This window comes from Microcaecilia unicolor, chromosome 11 (assembly GCF_901765095.1).
Source record: "Microcaecilia unicolor chromosome 11, aMicUni1.1, whole genome shotgun sequence".
In the NCBI taxonomy this organism is placed as follows: domain Eukaryota; kingdom Metazoa; phylum Chordata; class Amphibia; order Gymnophiona; family Siphonopidae; genus Microcaecilia; species Microcaecilia unicolor.
The window spans coordinates 78,682,036-78,702,004 of record NC_044041.1 but is presented as its reverse complement, the minus strand read 5'-3'; the positions used below and the strand labels follow the sequence as shown (position 1 = coordinate 78,702,004).

Genomic DNA, 19,969 nt, shown 5'->3' with positions numbered 1-19,969 from the left:
AATGAGGACGGGGAAAGAATGTTGGCAAGACAATTGACTGGTAACATGATGGAACTCCGACACAACCTTTGGCAAGAACTTAGGGTGAGTGCGGAGGACTACTCTGTTGTGATGAAATTTAGTGTAAGGGGCCTGGGCTACCAGGGCCTGAAGCTCACTGACTCTACGAGCCGAAGTAACTGCCACCAAGAAAATGACCTTCCAGGTCAAGTACTTCGGATGGCATGAATCCAGTGGCTCAAAAGGAGGTTTCATCAGCTGGGTGAGAACGACATTGAGATCCCATGACACTGTAGGAGGCTTGACAGGGGGCTTTGACAAAAGCAAACCTCTCATGAAGCGAACAACTAAAGGCTGTCCTGAGATCGGCTTACCTTCCACTTGGTAATGGTATGCACTGATTGCACTAAGGTGAACTCTTACGGAGTTGGTCTTCAGACCAGACTCAGACAAGTGCAGAAGGTATTCAAGCAGGGTCTGTGTAGGACAAGAGCGAGGATCTAGGGCCTTGCTGTCACACCAGACGGCAAACCTCCTCCAATGAAAGAAGTAACTTCTCTTGGTGGAGTCTTTCCTGGAAGCAAGCAAGATGCGGGAGACCCCCTCTGGCAGACCCAAAGAGGCAAAGTCTACGCCCTCAACATCCAGGCCGTGAGAGCCAGGGACTGGAGGTTGGGATGCAGAAGAGCCCCTTCGTCCTGCGTGATGAGGGTCGGAAAACACTCCAATCTCCACGGTTCTTCGGAGGATAACTCCAGAAGAAGGGGGAACCAGATCTGACGCGGCCAAAAAGGAGCAATCAGAATCATGGTGCCTCGGTCTTGCTTGAGTTTCAACAAAGACTTCCCCACCAGAGGGATGGGAGGATAAGCATACAGGAGGCCCTCCCCCCAATCCAGGAGGAAGGCATCCGACGCCAGTCTGCCGTGGGCCTGAAGCCTGGAACAGAACTGAGGGACCTTGTGGTTCACTTGAGATGCGAAGAGATCCATCAGGGGGTGCCCCACGCCTGGAAGATCTGTCGCACTACACGGGAATTGAGCGACCACTCGTGAGGTTGCATAATCCTGCTCAACCTGTCGGCCAGACTGTTGTTTACCGCCTGCCAGATATGTGGCTTGGAGCACCATGCCTTGACGGCGAGCCCAGAGCCACATGCTGACGGCTTCCTGACACAGGGGGCGAGATCCGTGCCCCCCTGCTTGTTGACATAGTACATGGCAACCTGATTGTCTGTCTGAATTTGGATAATTTGGTGGGACAGCCGATCTCTGAAAGCCTTCAGAGCGTTCCAGATCGCTCGCAACTCCAGAAGGTTGATCTGTAGATCGCTTTCTTGGAGGGACCACCTTCCTTGGGTGTGAAGCCCATCGACATGAGCTCCCCATCCCAGGAGAGACGCATCCGTTGGTCAGCACTTTTTGTGGCTGAGGATTTGGAAGGGACGTCCCAGAGTCAATTGGAGCAAATCGTCCACCAATACAGGGATTCGAGAAAACTCGTGGACAGGTGGATCACGTCCTCTAGACCCCCAGCGGCCTGATACCACTGGGAGGCTAGGGTCCATTGAGCAGATCTCATGTGAAGGCGGGCCATGGGAGTCACATGAACTGTGGAGGCCATGTGGCCCAGCAATCTCAACATCTGCCGAGCTGTGATCTGCTGGGACGCTCGCACCCGCGAGACGAGGGACAACAAGTTGTTGGCCCTCGCCTCTGGGAGATAGGCGCGAGCCGTCCGAGAATCCAGCAGGGCTCCGATGAATTCGAGTTTCTGCACTGGGAGAAGATGGGACTTTGGGTAATTTATCACAAACCCCAGTAGCTCCAGGAGGCGAATAGTCATCTGCATGGATTGCAGGGCTCCTGCCTCGGATGTGTTCTTCACCAGCCAATCGTCGAGATATGGGAACACGTGCACCCCCAGCCTGCGAAGCGCCGCTGCTACCACAGCTAGGCACTTTGTGAACACCCTGGGCGCAGAGGCGAGCCCAAAGGGTAGCACACAGTACTGGAAGTGGCGTGTGCCCAGCTGAAATCGCAGATACTGTCTGTGAGCTGGCAGTATCGGGATGTGTGTGTAGGCATCCTTCAAGTCCAGAGAGCATAGCCAATCGTTTTGCTGAATCATGGGGAGAAGGGTGCCCAGGGAAAGCATCCTGAACTTTTCTTTTACGAGATATTTGTTCAGGGCCCTTAGGTCTAGGATGGGACGCATCCCCCCTGTTTTCTTTTCCACAAGGAAGTACCTGGAATAGAATCCCAGCCCTTCTTGCCCGGATGGCACGGGCTCAACCGCATTGGCGCTGAGAAGGGCGGAGAGTTCCTCTGCAAGTACCTGCTTGTGCTGGAAGCTGTAGGACTGAGCTCCCGGTGGACAATTTGGAGGTTGTGAGGCCAAATTGAGGGTGTATCCTTGCCGGACTATTTGGAGAACCCACTGATCGGAGGTTATGAGAGGCCACCTTTGGTGAAAAGCTTTCAACCTCCCTCCGACAGGCAGGTCGCCCGGCACTGACACTTGGATGTCGGCTATGCTCTGCTGGAGCCAGTCAAAAGCTCGCCCCTTGCTTTTGCTGGGGAGCCGCGGGGCCTTGCTGATTCGCACGCTGCTGACGAGAGCGAGCGCGCTGGGGCTTAGCCTGGGCCGCAGGCTGTCGGGAAGGAGGATTGTACCTACGCTTGCCAGAAGTATAGGGAACAGTCTTCCTTCACCCGAAAAATCGTCTACCTGTAGAGGTAGAAGCTGAAGGCTGCCGGCGGGCGAACTTGTCGAATGCGGTGTCCCGCTGGTGGAGAGACTCTACCACCTGTTCGACTTTTTCGCCAAAAATGTTATCCGCACGGCAAGGCGAGTCCGCAATCCGCTGCTGGATTCTATTCTCCAGGTCGGCGGCACGCAGCCATGAGAGCCTGCGCATCACCACACCTTGAGCAGCGGCCCTGGACGCAACATCAAAAGTGTCAAACTCCTCTGGCCAGGAATTTTCTGCACGCCTTCAGCTGCCTGACCACCTCCTGAAAAGGCTTGGCTTGCTCAGGGGGAAGAGCATCAACCAAGCCCGCCAACTGTCGCACATTGTTCCGCATGTGTATGCTCGTGTAGAGCTGGTAAGACTGGATCTTGGACACGAGCATAGAGGAATGGTAGGCCTTCCTCCCAAAGGAGTCTAAGGTTCTAGCGTCCTTGCCCGGGGGCGCCGAAGCATGTTCCCTAGAACTCTTAGCCTTCTTTAGGGCCAAATCCACAACTCCAGAGTCATGAGGCAACTGAGTGCGCATCAGCTCTGGGTCCCCATGGATCCGGTACTGGGACTCGATCTTCTTGGGAATGTGGGGATTAGTTAATGGCTTGGTCCAGTTCGCAAGCAATGTCTTCTTCAGGACATGGTGCAAGGGAACAGTGGACGCTTCCTTAGGTGGAGAAGGATAGTCCAGGAGCTCAAACATTTCAGCCCTGGGCTCGTCCTCCACAACCACCGGGAAGGGGATGGCCGTAGACATCTCCCGGACAAAGGAGGCAAAAGACAGACTCTCGGGAGGAGAAAGCTGTCTCTCAGAGAGGGAGTGGGATCAGACGGAAGACCCGCAGACTCCTCGTCAGAGAAATATCTGGGATCTTCCTCTTCCTCCCACGAGGCCTCACCCTCGGTGTCAGACACAAGCTCACGGACCTGTGTCTGCAACCCTCGCCCTGCTCGACTCCGTGGAACCCCGTCCACGATGGGGGCGTCGCGAGGTAGACTCCCTCGCCCGCATCGGCGAAGCTCCCTCCGCCGACGTAGTCGGGGAGCCTTCCTGGGAGGTGGCCGCGGTCGGCACCGCACGCGGTACCGACGTCGGGGACCTCAACCTGGCGATGGGCCAGCCGGCGCCACGCTCGACGGTACCCGGTGGCGCAAGCACCGCCGGTACCGGAGGGGTAGGGCGCAACAGCTCTCCCAGAATCTCTGGGAGAACGGCCCGGAGGCTCTCGTTTAGAGTGGCTGCAGAGAAAGGCTGAGAGGTCGATGCAGGCGTCGACGTCAGTACCTGTTCCGGGCGTGGAGGCTGTTCCGGGCTGTCCAGAGCGGAGCGCATCGACACCTCCTGAACAGAGGGTGAGCGGTCCTCTCGGTGCCGATGCCTGCTGGGTGCCGACTCCCTCGGCGACCCAGAGCTCTCGGTGCCGACACGGGGAGGAGACCGGTGTCGATGCTTCTTCGATTTCTTCCGAAGCATGTCACCGGAGCTCCCCGGCACCGACGAGGAGGACGTCGAATCCATCCGTCGCTTCCTCGGGGCCGAGACTGAAGAAGGTCGATCTCGGGGGGGCTGTACCGCAGGAGCCCTCAGGGTAGGAGGAGACCCACCCGAGGGCTCACCGCCACCAGCAGGGGAATGGACAGCCCTCACCTGCACTCCACCCGATGCACCACCGTCCGACGACATCAGCAGACGAGGTCCTGGTACCACCGACGTCGATGCAGCTATCCGATGTCTCGGCGCCGATGCAGAGGCCCGATGCCTCGATGCACTCGATGCAGGGGCGGCCGAGGAAGATGGTCTGGACGCTGACGACGTCGATGCACTCGAAGATCCCGGTGCCGATGCCGACGAAGAGCCCGAGAACAACACGTTCCACTGGGCTAGTCCACGCTACCTGAGTCCGCCTTTGAAGCAGGGAACACAGACTGCAGTTCTGAGGGCGGTGCTCGGCCCCCAGACACTGAAGACACGACGAGTGTCGATCAGTGAGCGAGATAACCCGGGCGCACTGGGTGCACTTCTTGAAGCCGCTGGAAGGCTTCGATGTCATGGGCGGAAAAATCACGCCGGCGAAATCAAAAGCCGAAATGGCGAAATTTGAAGCACCAAATTTAGAGGGAGAAAAATTCTCGACCGAGGCCGAAAAGAGGCCTTCCCCCGACGACGAAAGAAAACTTACCCGGGGCAAAAAAGCTGGAAGTACGGGGAGGATTTACACGAAACCCGGCGAGGGGTTTCCGGAGCACTTCCCGACTAAGGTAAAGCTTTCCCGAAGGAAAAAAACACGCTCAAAACAAATTGGACGCGCGAGGTCGACTTTCCGGGGCACGACACGGCGAAAACACGACCGTACCGAGTGCGGACAAAAGAAGACTGGCCGGCTCGAGCCGGTTTCGGGCGGGAAGACGGCCGCGCATGCGCGGTGCGCGCGGGCGCGCGAGGGCTAGCAAAGGACTTTGCTAGTGAAGTTTCCGATTGGAGGGGCTGCCGTGGACGTCACCCATCAGTGAGAACAAGCAGCCTGCTTGTCCTCGGAGAAATATATATATATATATATATATATATATATATATAAATTGACTTAACAAAGATATGCTTTTCTAGATAACTTAACCAGAGTTTGACTACAAGTGTTTTTTTACACTTTTATTTGTATTTTTTACATGTATTTACAATCTACATTTGAATGCCATTGTTCATATATTTTACATCATTGTATATCTTTTTTTATATATTGTTTTAATTTTTTTTTTGTTCTTTATATATATTTTTTTTTTCAGACTCCTGAGGCAGACCTGTGGCCGAAACACAGATCTGTGTTGAGTCTACAAAAAAAAAAACAAAAAAACAAAAAAAAAAACTGTGAATAACAGTCTGTTGTCCTTGCCTCTTGAGTCATTGGCCCACTTCCCTTCCATTGTCGACTTCACATGAGATTTTGGCGTTCATTCACGTCGGTGGACTTCCTTAACTGCTACCACAGAAAGGCTGTACATCAAATCCATGACCATCTACTTTCTTTTAACCAGTTCTTAATCCACAATAGGACAGTGCCTCACAACTAATACATTTTTAATTTCCTCAGCAGTCATTCATAAGGTATTTTGTCAGATACACAATATTAAGAGTATCACTTGTCTAAATGTTTAGTCATCCCTTCAAAAAATGTAGCAGATTGGTGAGGTGAGGTTTCCTTTGGCTATTTCCATATTGGTTTGTTGCGATAATTGATGCCTATATTTATTCTTCTTTATAATAGTCTATATTACAGCTGTACTGAATAGCATATTTGAACACAGTAACAGGCATTGAGCTTTAACATAATAATAAAAGAAGCAATATGAAACCAGAGATCAGGCGTTTATTTCAGTAGGATTTAGCACAATAGAGCCCCAGATTATTCACATTCAAATTTAAATAGCTATTCAGCTGAATGCAAATAATGTATTTGAGGAACTATTCGAGGCCAAACTGAATAGGAATACTCAGTACAGTCCTAGGACCCTGCTTACTAAGTCACGCTACAGGTGCGTTAGCGTTTTTAGTGTGTGCTAACCATGTAGGCGTCCATAATATTCCTATGGGTGTCTACACAGTTAGTGTACACTAAAAACACTAAAGCACCCTAGTAAACAGGGCACCTAGTCTCTATCATATTGCCCAGCACTAACATCAGGCTCACTAGCCTTTAATTCCCAGGATACATCTGTAACACTTCCATTTTTCATGTGGCTCCTGCTCTGTTTGCCATATGAACCTTAAAACCAAGTCTCTCACTCATCCAGGAATTGGAGAACTATATGAATTAAGACACTTCTCTAACTGCAAAACAGAACAGGCTGTTTATTTATAGATATGTCCTTGTAACCCTTTTGTATGTTGGAAAGGCCAAAAGACAGCTAAATATAAGATTAATGGAACACAAAAGTGCTATTTTAAAAAGGCAGTTTGGAGAAACCATTGGTAGAACATGCTATTTTGACGAAATGTAGGTTTCGAGACCAGAATTCTTGAACTCTTCATCCCATGTCCATCCTGGAGAAGTGGAGATGTTTACTGTCACTTAAGTTTAACACTGTCCAACTACATGTATCCAGGCCTGAGAAGCCTGCTTCCCACAAGCACGTACGCTGACCCGACAGTCTCTTTCAGCCATCTAGCATTTGTGGGCTTGGAATCCATGACGCCAAGCCTGTTTACCAAAAAGCACAAACAGTCTGTTCAATCTGCAAAACTCATTCGTGACTTCCAGATATTAAAACACAGAGGAATCCTGTTTGGAAGGAATGGATCCAAAAAAGCTTAGCAGAGATTAGGTAGCAACATCGCTAATTGGGAAGCAAAGCCAGTGCTGGGCAAGACTTCTGTGGTCTGCGTCATGATTGTGGCTGAATAGATTTGGATGGGCTGCAGTAGAGCTTTTCAGGGGCTTCAACAACTTCAGAAATTTAGAACAAGGACAGTGCCAGGCAGACTTCTACAGTCTGTGCCCTGAAAATGGCAAGGACATATCAAGATCATGTATACATATGAAGTATCACATCATACCATATGTAATGAGCTTATCTTGTTGGGCAGACTGATGTACCATACAGGTTTTTATCTGCCGTCATCTACTATGTGTACTATGTTATAATACTGTTTAGATTCTGAGGATCAGAGCCTGTGGAATTGGTTTGTTTGGGGTTTTTTTTTACCAAGATGGCCAAAGCAGCACCTGCCACTCCATGAAGGTTACTTCACAACTGAACACTAGCATCATAAGCAGGGCAGTCAGCCATTTGTCACCATGCCTATCATATTATAGGCAATTATATGACACCACAAAAGCCCAACACCATACCAATAGTCTGAAGAGTGATTTTATTAAGGCCTCTGTATAATCACATTGGTTATCTATTTAAAACAACATTCTAACCCTATTGTGAATTAACATTTTACTCTAATTTCTTTCCTTCCCCCATATAGATACCCAGCACCTGCATTCATAGCCTACAATATGAACATGATATAAAATATGCATGCTTGATCTTGACCTGTCTTTGCCATTTTTAGAATTTACCCCATTACATTCTTCCAGGTTTACAGATTTGCTTCAGTTCCTCCAAATCATCATTATTAAATAGCTTCTGGCATGGGTATCTCCCCCCCCCCCCCCCCCCCCACACCAACTGAATACAGAAGCAAAGAATTCAATTGGTCTCTCTGCTATGGCCTTGTCCTCCCCAAGTGTCCCTTTTACTCCTCTATCAGCTAGTGGTCCAACCTAAACAAAATTATGTGTTTTCACCTCCGAGGCAAACTTCTTTTCAAAGTCTCTCTTTGCATTCCTTATCAGTGCTTTGAATTTGACTCGCCATTCCTTATGTTGTTTCCTATTACCTTCATTTGGATCCTTCTTCCATCTTCTGATTAGAGAGCTAAAAGAACATCCTTCAATCTCCTTGCTCAGTCATCCAGGCTGGAGTGACAACCTCATCATGGTTGGATCTTTCCTTTGAAAAAGACTACCGAGCAGAAGGAATCAACTTGAACAGCTAACTTTATCCTGACATCATGTCAATCAGCACAATTTGACATGGATGGGGCAAATTCACTTAACACGTGCTTTTGAAGGCGATCAGCTAGACCAGAGTTTAAATGATTGATATAGTAATACAACAGAGGTGAACACTTATCCAACAAAGCTATCCTATGTTTGTTTTCTACTTTATAATCCAAGGGTTTCCATAATTTTTTTCATTTGGATGTTGTGGGTTAGGGTGCACAAACTACAGAGACCAATGCAGAAAGCTACCATGAGACTAACTGCACATTTCCTGCAGACTGTACGTCCATGTTACCTGCCAAACAATGAAGCGGGATTGAACACAGGTGTTAACTCGCACAGAAGACATGGATGGTAATGAGGTCATTAAGCATTCCACTGCAATGCATGGAAGGTAACAATGGGTTCTGACACGCATGCAACACAGGAAATCTTTCATGAGCTTCAGACAGCACAGAAGATTGGTTGATAGGAATGGGTGGTACCCCACCTCCCACCAACTTGACATGTCTGCCCCTCCTAACAGCTTTCTGTATGGTTTCCTGATGTCAAGTGAAACCCCTTCTCTTTCTCCTCTCCCTGCCCTGACAAAATAATTCCCTGGTGTCTAGCAGCATCCCGCCCTCCCCCACAACTAAACCCCCCCCCCCTCTTCCTTCTTCCAGAACTTAAAAAAAAAGCCCTGTTGTCTAGTGGCACCCCTCCCTCCCTCCCAACCACTGCAAGAATGAGAGAAGGATATCTAAACAAGAACACAGCTGTGTCCCTATAAGCAAACACTCTTGTATATTTAAGGGGGGGGCAAGAGCACAGATGTCTTTGGGATCCTGCCAGGTACTTTTAACATGGACTGGCCACTGCTGGAAACATGACACCCTGCCTGATAGCACTTTGGTTTGACCCAGTATGGATGCTCTTATGGAATACACTACTGGTTAAGAGACAGAAGTGGACTTATGACGGGAACAATGACCAGTAACTATGTTTAGATGTAGTGTTTTGCCACTATTTGCCCTTCTCTAGGCCAACACCTCTACACTCTGAAAGGGCACTGCCAAAGGAAGGACAAAATCCAGTTGACTGGAAAGTGAGCAACATTGGTGCACCAGCTTGTGATTCAATGAGGGAAGATTTTACCTGTAGTGTAGGAGCATGTGCAATCCTCTTCTGTGCAGTAGTAGTGGTGGTTTTGGATGCCATCCCTGTCAGAGTTCGGGCTTTCAGATTGATGCTGCTCGCACTGCAGCCATTGGAAGACAGAATACTGCCAACTGTTTTGTCTGTCACACCTGCAAATTTAAGGAAAAAAAATAAATTAAAATTAAAATAATTAAAAAGGAATACTTTGTTTAAAAAAATTACAGTAAGGAGAAATTAAGTTTTACCTGCTAATTTTCTTTCCATTAGTCCCAATAGACCAGTCCACAACCAGTGGGTTACACCCAGTCACCAGCAAATGGAAACAGGGAAAAAAGTTCTGTGTGCTTCATCCAGTAAGGGCTCCTTGCAACCTTAAATGTTCAGCATTTCAAATGCCAAAGCAATGGACCACGCATTTTTCGTTTCACTTAAACAGAGATTTAATTGCTAGAGAAAACATTCAACGTGTAGAGAATCTTGACTATTCACAATATGAATGCCAAGAGCAAGATCACCCATCTTTACATGCTTGACTACAAAATCACAGAAGCATGAGGATTTGGGGGAGTGGCAAAGATGGCGGCATGACTCCGGTGTTGTGAATGGCGGCTTTTCTGCTAGGATTACCTGTTTCCTGCACTAATTGCTTCATACGAAGAGAAAGGGGATGGTGAAGACTATGCCCCCACCAGCTTCTACCTCATCCCCCGCTCAGCAGAAGCTGGACTGCTTTCTCACCAGAATCCATTCGGATGAATTCAGGGACTCACACCCTGCTATAAGGAATGGTAAAGGATCACGTTCCTCCCTGGAGCATGAGATCTCCCAATCGCTCCCAATGTCCAACATGTTCAGCGGCACTAAGTGGGGAGGCGCAGGCAGCTGAAGTGCTGTGGGGGCAACTGCCAGCAAGGGTATCGCGTTGGAGAGGAAGACGTGGAGAGTTGAGATCACAGGAGACGCAGAGGCACTTGCTGCTCCGACAGAGGTAACATTACATATGCTGTGGACTATGCTTCAGAAAATGTTCTCAACCATTGCCAAGTCAACTTGAGAGATAACAGTTTTGATAAATAAATTTGAATTGGCTAAGAATGTTGAGTCCGTTAAAAAGGACCTTCCCTGCCAAGTCAGACAAGTGCAGGAAAAAGAGAAATGATTACAAGAATTTAAAGTGTTCAGTAAAAGACAAATTAGCTCGGCACAGAAAGATTGAGCAGATGGAAACGTTAACTGGCATTTAAATCTTCACCTACTTAATTTTCCTAAAATTCCCAGGGTCTTGCCTATGTAACTTTTTAAGAGATTTCTGGTGGAGAATTTTAAATTTCCTTCAGAGTTGTTGATTCCACCTATAAATAAGATATACTATTTGTCTTCTAAGAAAATGTCCTGGGAAGATAACAGAGAACACAAGACTGAAACGTCTACCCATTTGAACATTTCTGCTATTTTGAAACAATCGATTACATTAAGTAAATGAAAGGGCTGCGCTGCTTGTCTCCTTTGTCTCTGAGCAGGATTTGAACACTTTTTAAAGACTATTTTAAGCATTCCATTGCTCCTTTGGTGGACAGAAGATTTGGATATATCCTGATGTTACAAAGACTACTCAAGAATGGAGAAAGATCTTTCTTTCTTTCTATGCTACAGGAGACTTTGAACCTTGGAGCTTCTTTCCTGCTGGCGTATCTCTGTAAATGTCTGGTTAAGTTGGGGGGGGGGGGGGGGGGGGTCTAAGTATATTTTTTTATGCTCCTGATCAGTTAAAGGTTTTTCTTGAATTGAAAAAATTGGTGTGAGGATTTGTTGTAAATTTTAGTGTAAACGAACGGATAGCATGTTAAGTCTCCCTCTTTATTTCTAAGAATGCCTTTATATCTTCTTGTCTGCTGTTTTTTATTCCCTCCCCCTATTAATAAGAAACAAATTACATTTTCTCTCTGTATTACTTGTAACAAAAGTTGTCGTCTTGTGCTATAATTGATATTGCAATTTAAACAAACAAAAAAAAAAAGGAAGTATAAGGATTCCATCTACCCGGAAAGACACCACCTCATAACCAAGGCTCCTCAAGCATGACCATTCAAGAGCCAAGGAGCAAAACAAAATTGAGTTGGATTTCCAATGACAAACAGACCCCAAAGCACAATCATTTCTTCAGTGAAGCTGAGGAGATTAATTGATCTTTATATTACAAACCAGGGTCTCTATGGCCAGGCCCAAGTAATAAAAGTACTAGGTCAGGGAAAGAAGTGATCCTCTAGAGCAGCATTTCTCAAACCTGTCCTAGCGGACTTTCAGTCAGTCGAGTTTTCAGAATATCTCTAATGAACATGCATAATAGAGATTTGCTTATAATGGAGATGACAAGCACACAAATCTACTGCAACTTACTCCTCACCGGCCTCCCACTTAGCCATCTATCCCCCCTTCAATCTGTTCAGAACTCTGCTGCACGTCTCATATTCCGCCAGAACCGATATACTCATATCACCCCTCTCCTCAGGTCACTTCACTGGCTTCCGATCAGATACCGCATTCAATTCAAGCTTCTCCTTGTTACCTACAAATGCACTCAGTCTGCTGCCCCTCACTATCTTTCTACCCTCATCTCCCCTTACGTTCCCGCCCGTAACCTCCGTTCACAGGATAAATCCCTCCTCTCAGTACCCTTCTCCACCACCGCCAACTCCAGGCTCCGCTCATTCTGCCTCGCCTCACCCTATGCTTGGAACAACCTTACGCCAAGCCCCCTCCCTGCCCGTCTTCAAGTCTTTGCTTAAAGCCCACCTCTTCAATGCTGCATTCGGCACCAAACCCTTACCGTTCAGTGAATCTTGACTGCCCCAATTTGACTGCCCCTATCGGACCGACCGTTCACTTGTCTATTAGATTGTAAGCTCTTTGAGCAGGGACTGTCTCTCTTTGTTAAATTGTACAGCGCTGCGTAACCCTAGTAGCGCTCTAGAAATGTTAAGTAGTAGTAAATCCGTCTCATGCATATTCATTCGGCCAAGGCTTGACAAATCCCGGGCGCCATTTTGACACTGTCTTATGTTTAATGCTTTATTTCTCTTTTTTTTATATTTCATGTTTAACAGACCCCTGAGGCAGGCACTCCATGCCGAAACACAGTGCAATATCGGGTATTCTATGTCATTGCAAGTATTGAAATAATGTGGTTTTATCATTCATGATCAACCTGTGGACCCATTTCTTCTCAAACCATCTCCACCTTCCCACTGTTTGTTTTTTAATTGGAAAGTCAGCATGGTTTCAGCCAAGGGAAGTCTTGCCTCACCAATTTGCTTCATTTTTTTTGAAGGCATGAATAAATGTGTAGATAAAGGTGAGCCGGTTGATGTACTGTATCTAGATTTTCAGAAAGCTTTTGACAAAGCACCTCATGAGAGGCTCCTGAGAAAATTAGAGTCATGGGATAGGAGGAAATGTTCTGTTGTGGATTAGGAATTGGTTACTGGACAGAAAACAGAGGGTAGGGTAAGGTTAAATGGTCTTTTTTCTCAATGGAGGAAGGTGAACAGTGGAGTGCCGCAGAGATTTGTACTGGGACATGTGCTATACAACATATTTATAAATGATCTACAAATCAGAAAAAGTGAGGTGATTAAATTTGCAGATGACACAAAACTATTCAAAAATAAAACACATGCAAACTATGGAAAATTGCAGGAAGACCTTAAAAAATTGGTAGACTGGGAATCCAAACGGCAGATAAATTTAATGTGGATAAATGCAAAGTGATACACATTGGGAAATAATCCAAATCATAGTCACTTGATGTTAGGATCCACCTTGGGAGTCAGCACCCAAGAAAAAGATCTAGGTGTCATTGTAGACAATATTCTAAAATCTTCTGCCCAGTGTATGGTGGTGCCAAAAAAGCAAACAGGATGCTAGGAATTATTAGGAAAGGGATGGCAAACAAGACCAAGAATACTATAATGCCTCTGCATCACTCCATGGTGCAACGTCATCTTGTGTACTGCGTTCAATTCAGGTTGCCGTATCTCAAAAAAAAAAAAAAAAGATATAGTGGAATTAGAAAAGGTTCAAAGAAGAGCGATCAAAATGATAAAGGGGATGGATGAACTCATCTCATATGAGAAAAGGCAGAGGTTAAGGTTCATCAGCTTGGAAAAAGAGACAGCTGAAGGGAAAATGTGATTGAGGTCTACAAAACCCTGGGTGGTGTAGAAGAGAATCTATTTTATACTCTTTAAAAACATACAAAGACTAGGGGATACTCAATGAAGTTACATGAAAATACTTTAAAAACATATAGGAGGGAGGAGGAAGTGATGTCACGTCAGCGAATGGCTGAATAAAATCGGAGCTCCCGCGATCCAGCCTGTAAAAAGCAATAATAAGCCGCAAATAGCAGCGAAACTCGATACCCGGAACGGGAATCAGAGGGCATAGCTAACACCCTACCTTGCGATGTCCGCGAACCGGAACAAAGAGCCAAATCTCTCGGTGTTCTCGTACCAACAGCGGCAGAGGGCTGCAGAGACGCAGGGGGAAGAAAATGGCGCCCATGCAACAGCAGTGAACCAAAAGCCGTCTGACCCTCTCCAGCGGGAGTTAATTGATGGCGGGAATGCGGCCACTCCAGAAATTTGGGCCAAACTCTGTGGCTGGATAGAAGAGATTAAAACTGGCATAACAGATATGCGCCAGGATTTTGCACAGCTGGGAACGGACCTCAGAGCGGAAATAGCTGAACTGGGAGCACGTGTAGCAGAAACGGAGGCAGGAATGGAGGAATGTGCCGAGTCTGTTTCTGTATTGGAGCAGCAAATGCAAAATCAGAAAGCAGAGACAAGATATCTCCTGGATAAAGTAGAAGACCTCGAGAACAGGAGTCGTCGTGCAAATATTCGAATCAGAGGCGTACCAGAGCTCCCTGAATACAATGACTGTGTGCTGGTCACGCAGGGGATAGCGGCCCAACTGTTATCTACCTCAGCGGTGCCATGTGCTCCAGTATCTATACGTCTCGAGAGAGCACACAGGGCGCTGGGGATGAGGAAAACAAACCAGCCGCGGGATATAGTTGCCTGCTTCTCAGAATTCCAGCAAAAAGAAGCGGTAATGAAGAAAGCGAGAGAGGCTGCCCCGATAACATGGGAGACCTACCCCATTGAAATATATCAGGACATATCTCCAGCAACTTTGAAGAGAAGAAGCGAGCTGTGACCATTAACAGCAAAATTGAGAGAGGAGGGGGTGCCCTATAAGTGGCAGTATCCCTTTGCCCTCACATTCATGCAAGAAGGCAAGCAGCGTCGAGTGACCTCGATAGCAGAAGCCCAAGAATACTTGAGTCAGCAGGGGGAGGATGAGATGCCCCAAGAGAAGGAACGCCTAACTAGGCCACCACTCAGCAAACCGAAATGGCAGAGAATTTCACAAGGGAGAGGCCCCCTGAGGCGACAGCAATCGGGAAAGCAACTGGTGGAGCGTAATGGAAAATGAGGAGAACAAACTAACACTCGATTGGATTTACAAATGCGTGGAGAATAGAGAACAGAATGCAGTAGGACACTCGCAAGCATAAGAGACGATTCAGTAGCACAGGCTGAGGGAGAGATGGAGACGACATTTCCTCTACAAGAGACATGCCTCATGATGGTAATGGGGTTTGTCGACATAGGATCAGGGAAGAGGGGGGAGGGGGGTGCAGGGGAAAGGGGAAAGGGAGACAAGCTTGGTGGAGGCTGACCAGGGGGAAGCGGAATAATTGGATGTTATACAAATGTTTAAATGTGTCACGTTAAATGTTAAAGGTTTAAATACCCCTATAAAGCGTAAAAAACTGTTTAAAGATATGACAAGGTTGAAAGCTGATGTGATTATGATCCAAGAGACTCATTTGAGAAAAGCACATGAAAAGCTAGTGAACCACAGGCGTTACCCTTTACAGTTTCATGCAGCGAGCCTCAACTCGCAGAAAAAGAGAGGTGTATTAGTGGCTTTCTCTGATGCTAATCCGTGGAAAATAATGAAAAGTGTAGCAGATAAGAATGGCCGCTACCTACTAGTGGTAGCATCTCTCTATAATAAGCTATACACCTTTCTTACTATATATGCCCCAAATGAGGGACAGGGGAGTTTCTTGGCGGAACTAGAGGGATTTCTACAGAAACATGTACAAGGGCTATTGCTGATTGGGGGGGACTTTAACCTCACGGTGAATCCGGCCTTAGATAACTCAACGGGAGGAGCGGGGTACGCAAAGAAGGATAGGGTTGCCCTAGAAAAATTCATGGCTAGGTGGGGGCTGGTGGATCTGTGGCGAGCAACACATGCACGAGAAAAAGACTACCTACTTTTCAGCATCACACAACTCATATTCTAGGATATATAGGATACTGGGGGATGGGATAGTAGCAGGGGCACTGCGCAAGATTAATATTGAACCGCTCACGTGGTCTGATCATGCTCCAGTGGTAATGGAGATAGGGATAGATAGCCACCACACTGGGACGAAATACTGGCGCATGGACGAAGCTATCCTCCGGGAACCACAAAATGTGCAAGAAGTTGAAAAGTATATTAGGGAATATATAGAATTCAATGACATAGGGGGAATACACCCGGTAAGCTTATGGGAAAGGCTAAAAGTGATACTACGTGGTCAGTTAATAGCGCTGAGGGTACACTTGGGAAAGACAAGGGGGGCACAGGAGGAATCAATAAGGGAGAGTATAAAACAACTAGAAAAGTCTCAAAGCAAATCCCTCTGATTCTAGGGTGAATGAGCAACTACACCGATGCAACTTGAAACTCAATGACTTACAGTTGGCTGAAATAGCAAGTCAGTTAGAGCAAACGAGACAAGAACATTATGAGTTTGGAGATAAAGCGAGTAGACTGTTAGCTAATAAACTCAAGCAGCAGAGGAGTCGCACCTATATAGGAAGCCTCAAAAATCAGGCAGGCCAAACTGTCAGTCAGAGTGAACAAATTCAGGAGCTATTCTATAACTACTATTCTAAGCTATATGACTCAGAACAGAATGCTACAGGGCCTGAGATTGAGGAATATATCAAGGGAATAGAAATACCCCAAGACACAGGCAGAGCAGGAGATGCTATCAGAGCCTATCACATTAGAGGAGGTGGAGCGGGCTATCAAGGAACTTCCCCTTGGAAAAGCACCGGGTCCGGATGGGTTCCCAGCTCGATTCTATAAGCAGTATAAGACCTACTTGGCACCACTACTATGGAGACTCTTTAAAGCATTAGAGCATAAGTACATAAGTACATAAGTAGTGCCATACTGGGAAAGACCAAAGGTCCATCTAGCCCAGCATCCTGTCACCGACAGTGGCCAATCCAGGTCAAGGGCACCTGGCACGCTCCCCAAACGTAAAAACATTCCAGACAAGTTATACCTAAAAATGCGGAATTTTTCCAAGTCCATTTAATAGCGGTCTATGGACTTGTCCTTTAGGAATCTATCTAACCCCTTTTTAAACTCCGTCAAGCTAACCGCCCGTACCACGTTCTCCGGCAACGAATTCCAGAGTCTAATTACACGTTGGGTGAAGAAAAATTTTCTCAGATTCGTTTTAAATTTACCACACTGTAGCTTCAACTCATGCCCTCTAGTCCTAGTATTTTTGGATAGCGTGAACAGTCGCTTCACATCCACCCGATCCATTCCACTCATTATTTTATACACTTCTATCATATCTCCCCTCAGCCGTCTCTTCTCCAAGCTGAAAAGCCCTAGCCTTCTCAGCCTCTCTTCATAGGAAAGTCGTCCCATCCCCACTATCATTTTCGTCGCCCTTCGCTGTACCTTTTCCAATTCTACTATATCTTTTTTGAGATACGGAGACCAGTACTGAACACAATACTCCAGGTGCGGTCGCACCATGGAGCGATACAACGGCATTATAACATCCGCACACCTGGACTCCGTACCCTTCCTAATAACACCCAACATTCTATTCGCTTTCCTAGCCGCAGCAGCACACTGAGCAGAAGGTTTCAGCGTATCATCGACGACGACACCCAGATCCCTTTCTTGATCCGTAACTCCTAACGCGGAACCTTGCAAGACGTAGCTATAATTCGGGTTCCTCTTACCCACATGCATCACTTTGCACTTGTCAACATTGAACTTCATCTGCCACTTGCACGCCCATTCTCCCAGTCTCGCAAGGTCCTCCTGTAATCGTTCACATTCCTCCTGCGACTTGACGACCCTGAATAATTTTGTGTCATCGGCGAATTTAATTACCTCACTAGTTATTCCCATCTCTAGGTCATTTATAAATACATTAAAAAGCAACGGACCCAGCACAGACCCCTGCGGGACCCCACTAACTACCCTCCTCCACTGAGAATACTGGCCACGCAATCCTACTCTCTGCTTCCTATCTTTCAACCAGTTCTTAATCCATAATAATACCCTACCTCCGATTCCATGACTCTGCAATTTCTTCAGGAGTCTTTCGTGCGGCACTTTGTCAAACGCCTTCTGAAAATCCAGATATACAATATCAACCGGCTCCCCATTGTCCACATGTTTGCTTACCCCCTCAAAAAAATGCATTAGATTGGTGAGGCAAGACTTCCCTTCACTAAATCCGTGCTGACTTTGTCTCACCAGTCCATGTTTTTGTATATGCTCTGCAATTTTATTCTTAATAATAGCCTCCACCATCTTGCCCGGCACCGACGTCAGACTCACCGGTCTATAATTTCCCGGATCTCCTCTGGAACCCTTCTTAAAAATCGGAGTAACATTGGCTACCCTCCAGTCTTCCGGTACTACACTCGATTTTAGGGACAGATTGCATATTTCTAACAGTAGCTCCGCAAGTTCATTTTTTAGTTCTATTAATACTCTGGGATGAATACCATCAGGTCCCGGTGATTTACTACTCTTCAGCTTGCTGAACTGACCCATTACATCCTCCAAGATTACAGAGAATTTGTTTAGTTTCTCCGACTCCCCCGCTTCAAATATTCTTTCCGGCACCGGTGTCCCCCCCAAATCCTCCTCGGTGAAGACCGAAGCAAAGAATTCATTTAATTTCTCTGCTACGGCTTTGTCCTCCTTGATCGCCCCTTTAACACCATTTTCGTCCAGCGGCCCAACCGACTCTTTGGCCGGTTTCCTGCTTTTAATGTATCTAAAAAAAATTTTACTATGTATTTTTGCTTCCAACGCTAATTTCTTCTCAAAGTCCTTTTTTGCCCTCCTTATCTCCGCTTTGCATTTGGCTTGGCATTCCTTATGATCTATCCTGTTACTTTCAGTTGGTTCTCTTCTCCACTTTCTGAAGGATTGTTTTTTGGCTCTAATGATTTCCTTTATCTTACTGTTTAGCCACGCCGGCTGACGTTTAGTCTTTTTTCCCTTTTTTCTAATACGTGGAATATATTTGTCCTGAACCTCCAGGATGGTGTTTTTAAACAGCATCCACGCCTGATGCAAGTTTTTTACTCTGCGAGCTGCTCCTTTCAGTCTTTTTTTCACCATTTTTCTCATTTTGTCGTAATCACCTTTTCTATAGTTAAACGCTAGCGTACTTGATTTCCTAGTTTCACTTCCTTCAATGCCAATATCAAAACTGATCATATTATGATCACTGTTATCAAGCGGCCATCGTATCGTTACCCCCTGCACTAGATCATGAGCACCACTAAGGACTAAGTCTAGTATTTTTCCTTCTCTTGTCGGCTCCTGAACTAGCTGTTCCATGAAGCTGTCCTTTATTTCATCAAGAAATCTTATGTCCCTTGCGTGTACAGATGTTACATTAACCCAGTCTATATGCGGGTAATTGAAATCCCCCATTATTATTGTGTTGCCCAGTTTGTTTGCGTCCCTGATTTCCTTTAACATTTCTGCATCCGTCTGTTCGTCCTGGCCAGGCGGACGGTAGTACACTCCTATCACTATCCTTTTCCCCTTTGCACATGGAATTTCAATCCACAGTGATTCCAAGGAGTGTTTTGTTTCCTGCAGAATTTTCAATCTATTTGATTCAAGGCTCTCGTTAATATACAATGCTACCCCTCCACCAATCCGATTCACCCTATCACTACGATATAATTTGTACCCCGGTATGACAGTGTCCCACTGGTTATCCTCCTTCCACCAGGTCTCAGAGATGCCTATTATATCTAATTTTTCATTTAGTGCAATATATTCCAACTCCCCCATCTTATTTCTTAGGCTCCTGGCATTCGCATATAGACATTTCAAACTATGTTTGTTGTTCCTAAGTACATTTGTGGAGATTAGCAGCGATAACCCTAATTTTGAAACCGGCAAAAGATCCGCAGGAATGCGGCTCCTATAGGCCAATATCGCTGCTCAATGTTGATTATAAAATATTCACTAAAATATTAGCAACGCGGCTGCAAAAAGTACTGCCCAAGCTCATACATAGCGATCAAACAGGATTTATTGCAGGGCGACAGGCCTTTGATAATATCAGATGTTTGCTCCATGTTATACAACAGGTAAGGGAGGAGGAGCAGCC

At 46.5% G+C, this 19,969-nt stretch overlaps 1 protein-coding gene across 1 annotated transcript in view; it reads right to left on the bottom strand.

Annotated features, from left to right (window-relative positions):
- Positions 1-19,969, bottom strand: part of REXO1 (RNA exonuclease 1 homolog) — a 222,883-nt gene that overhangs the window by 122,689 nt on the left and 80,225 nt on the right. The window contains exon 5 of the mRNA XM_030220016.1: positions 9,433-9,584. Coding sequence (XP_030075876.1) covers positions 9,433-9,584 — 152 coding nt within the window. The remainder of the gene's footprint in view (positions 1-9,432; positions 9,585-19,969) is intronic.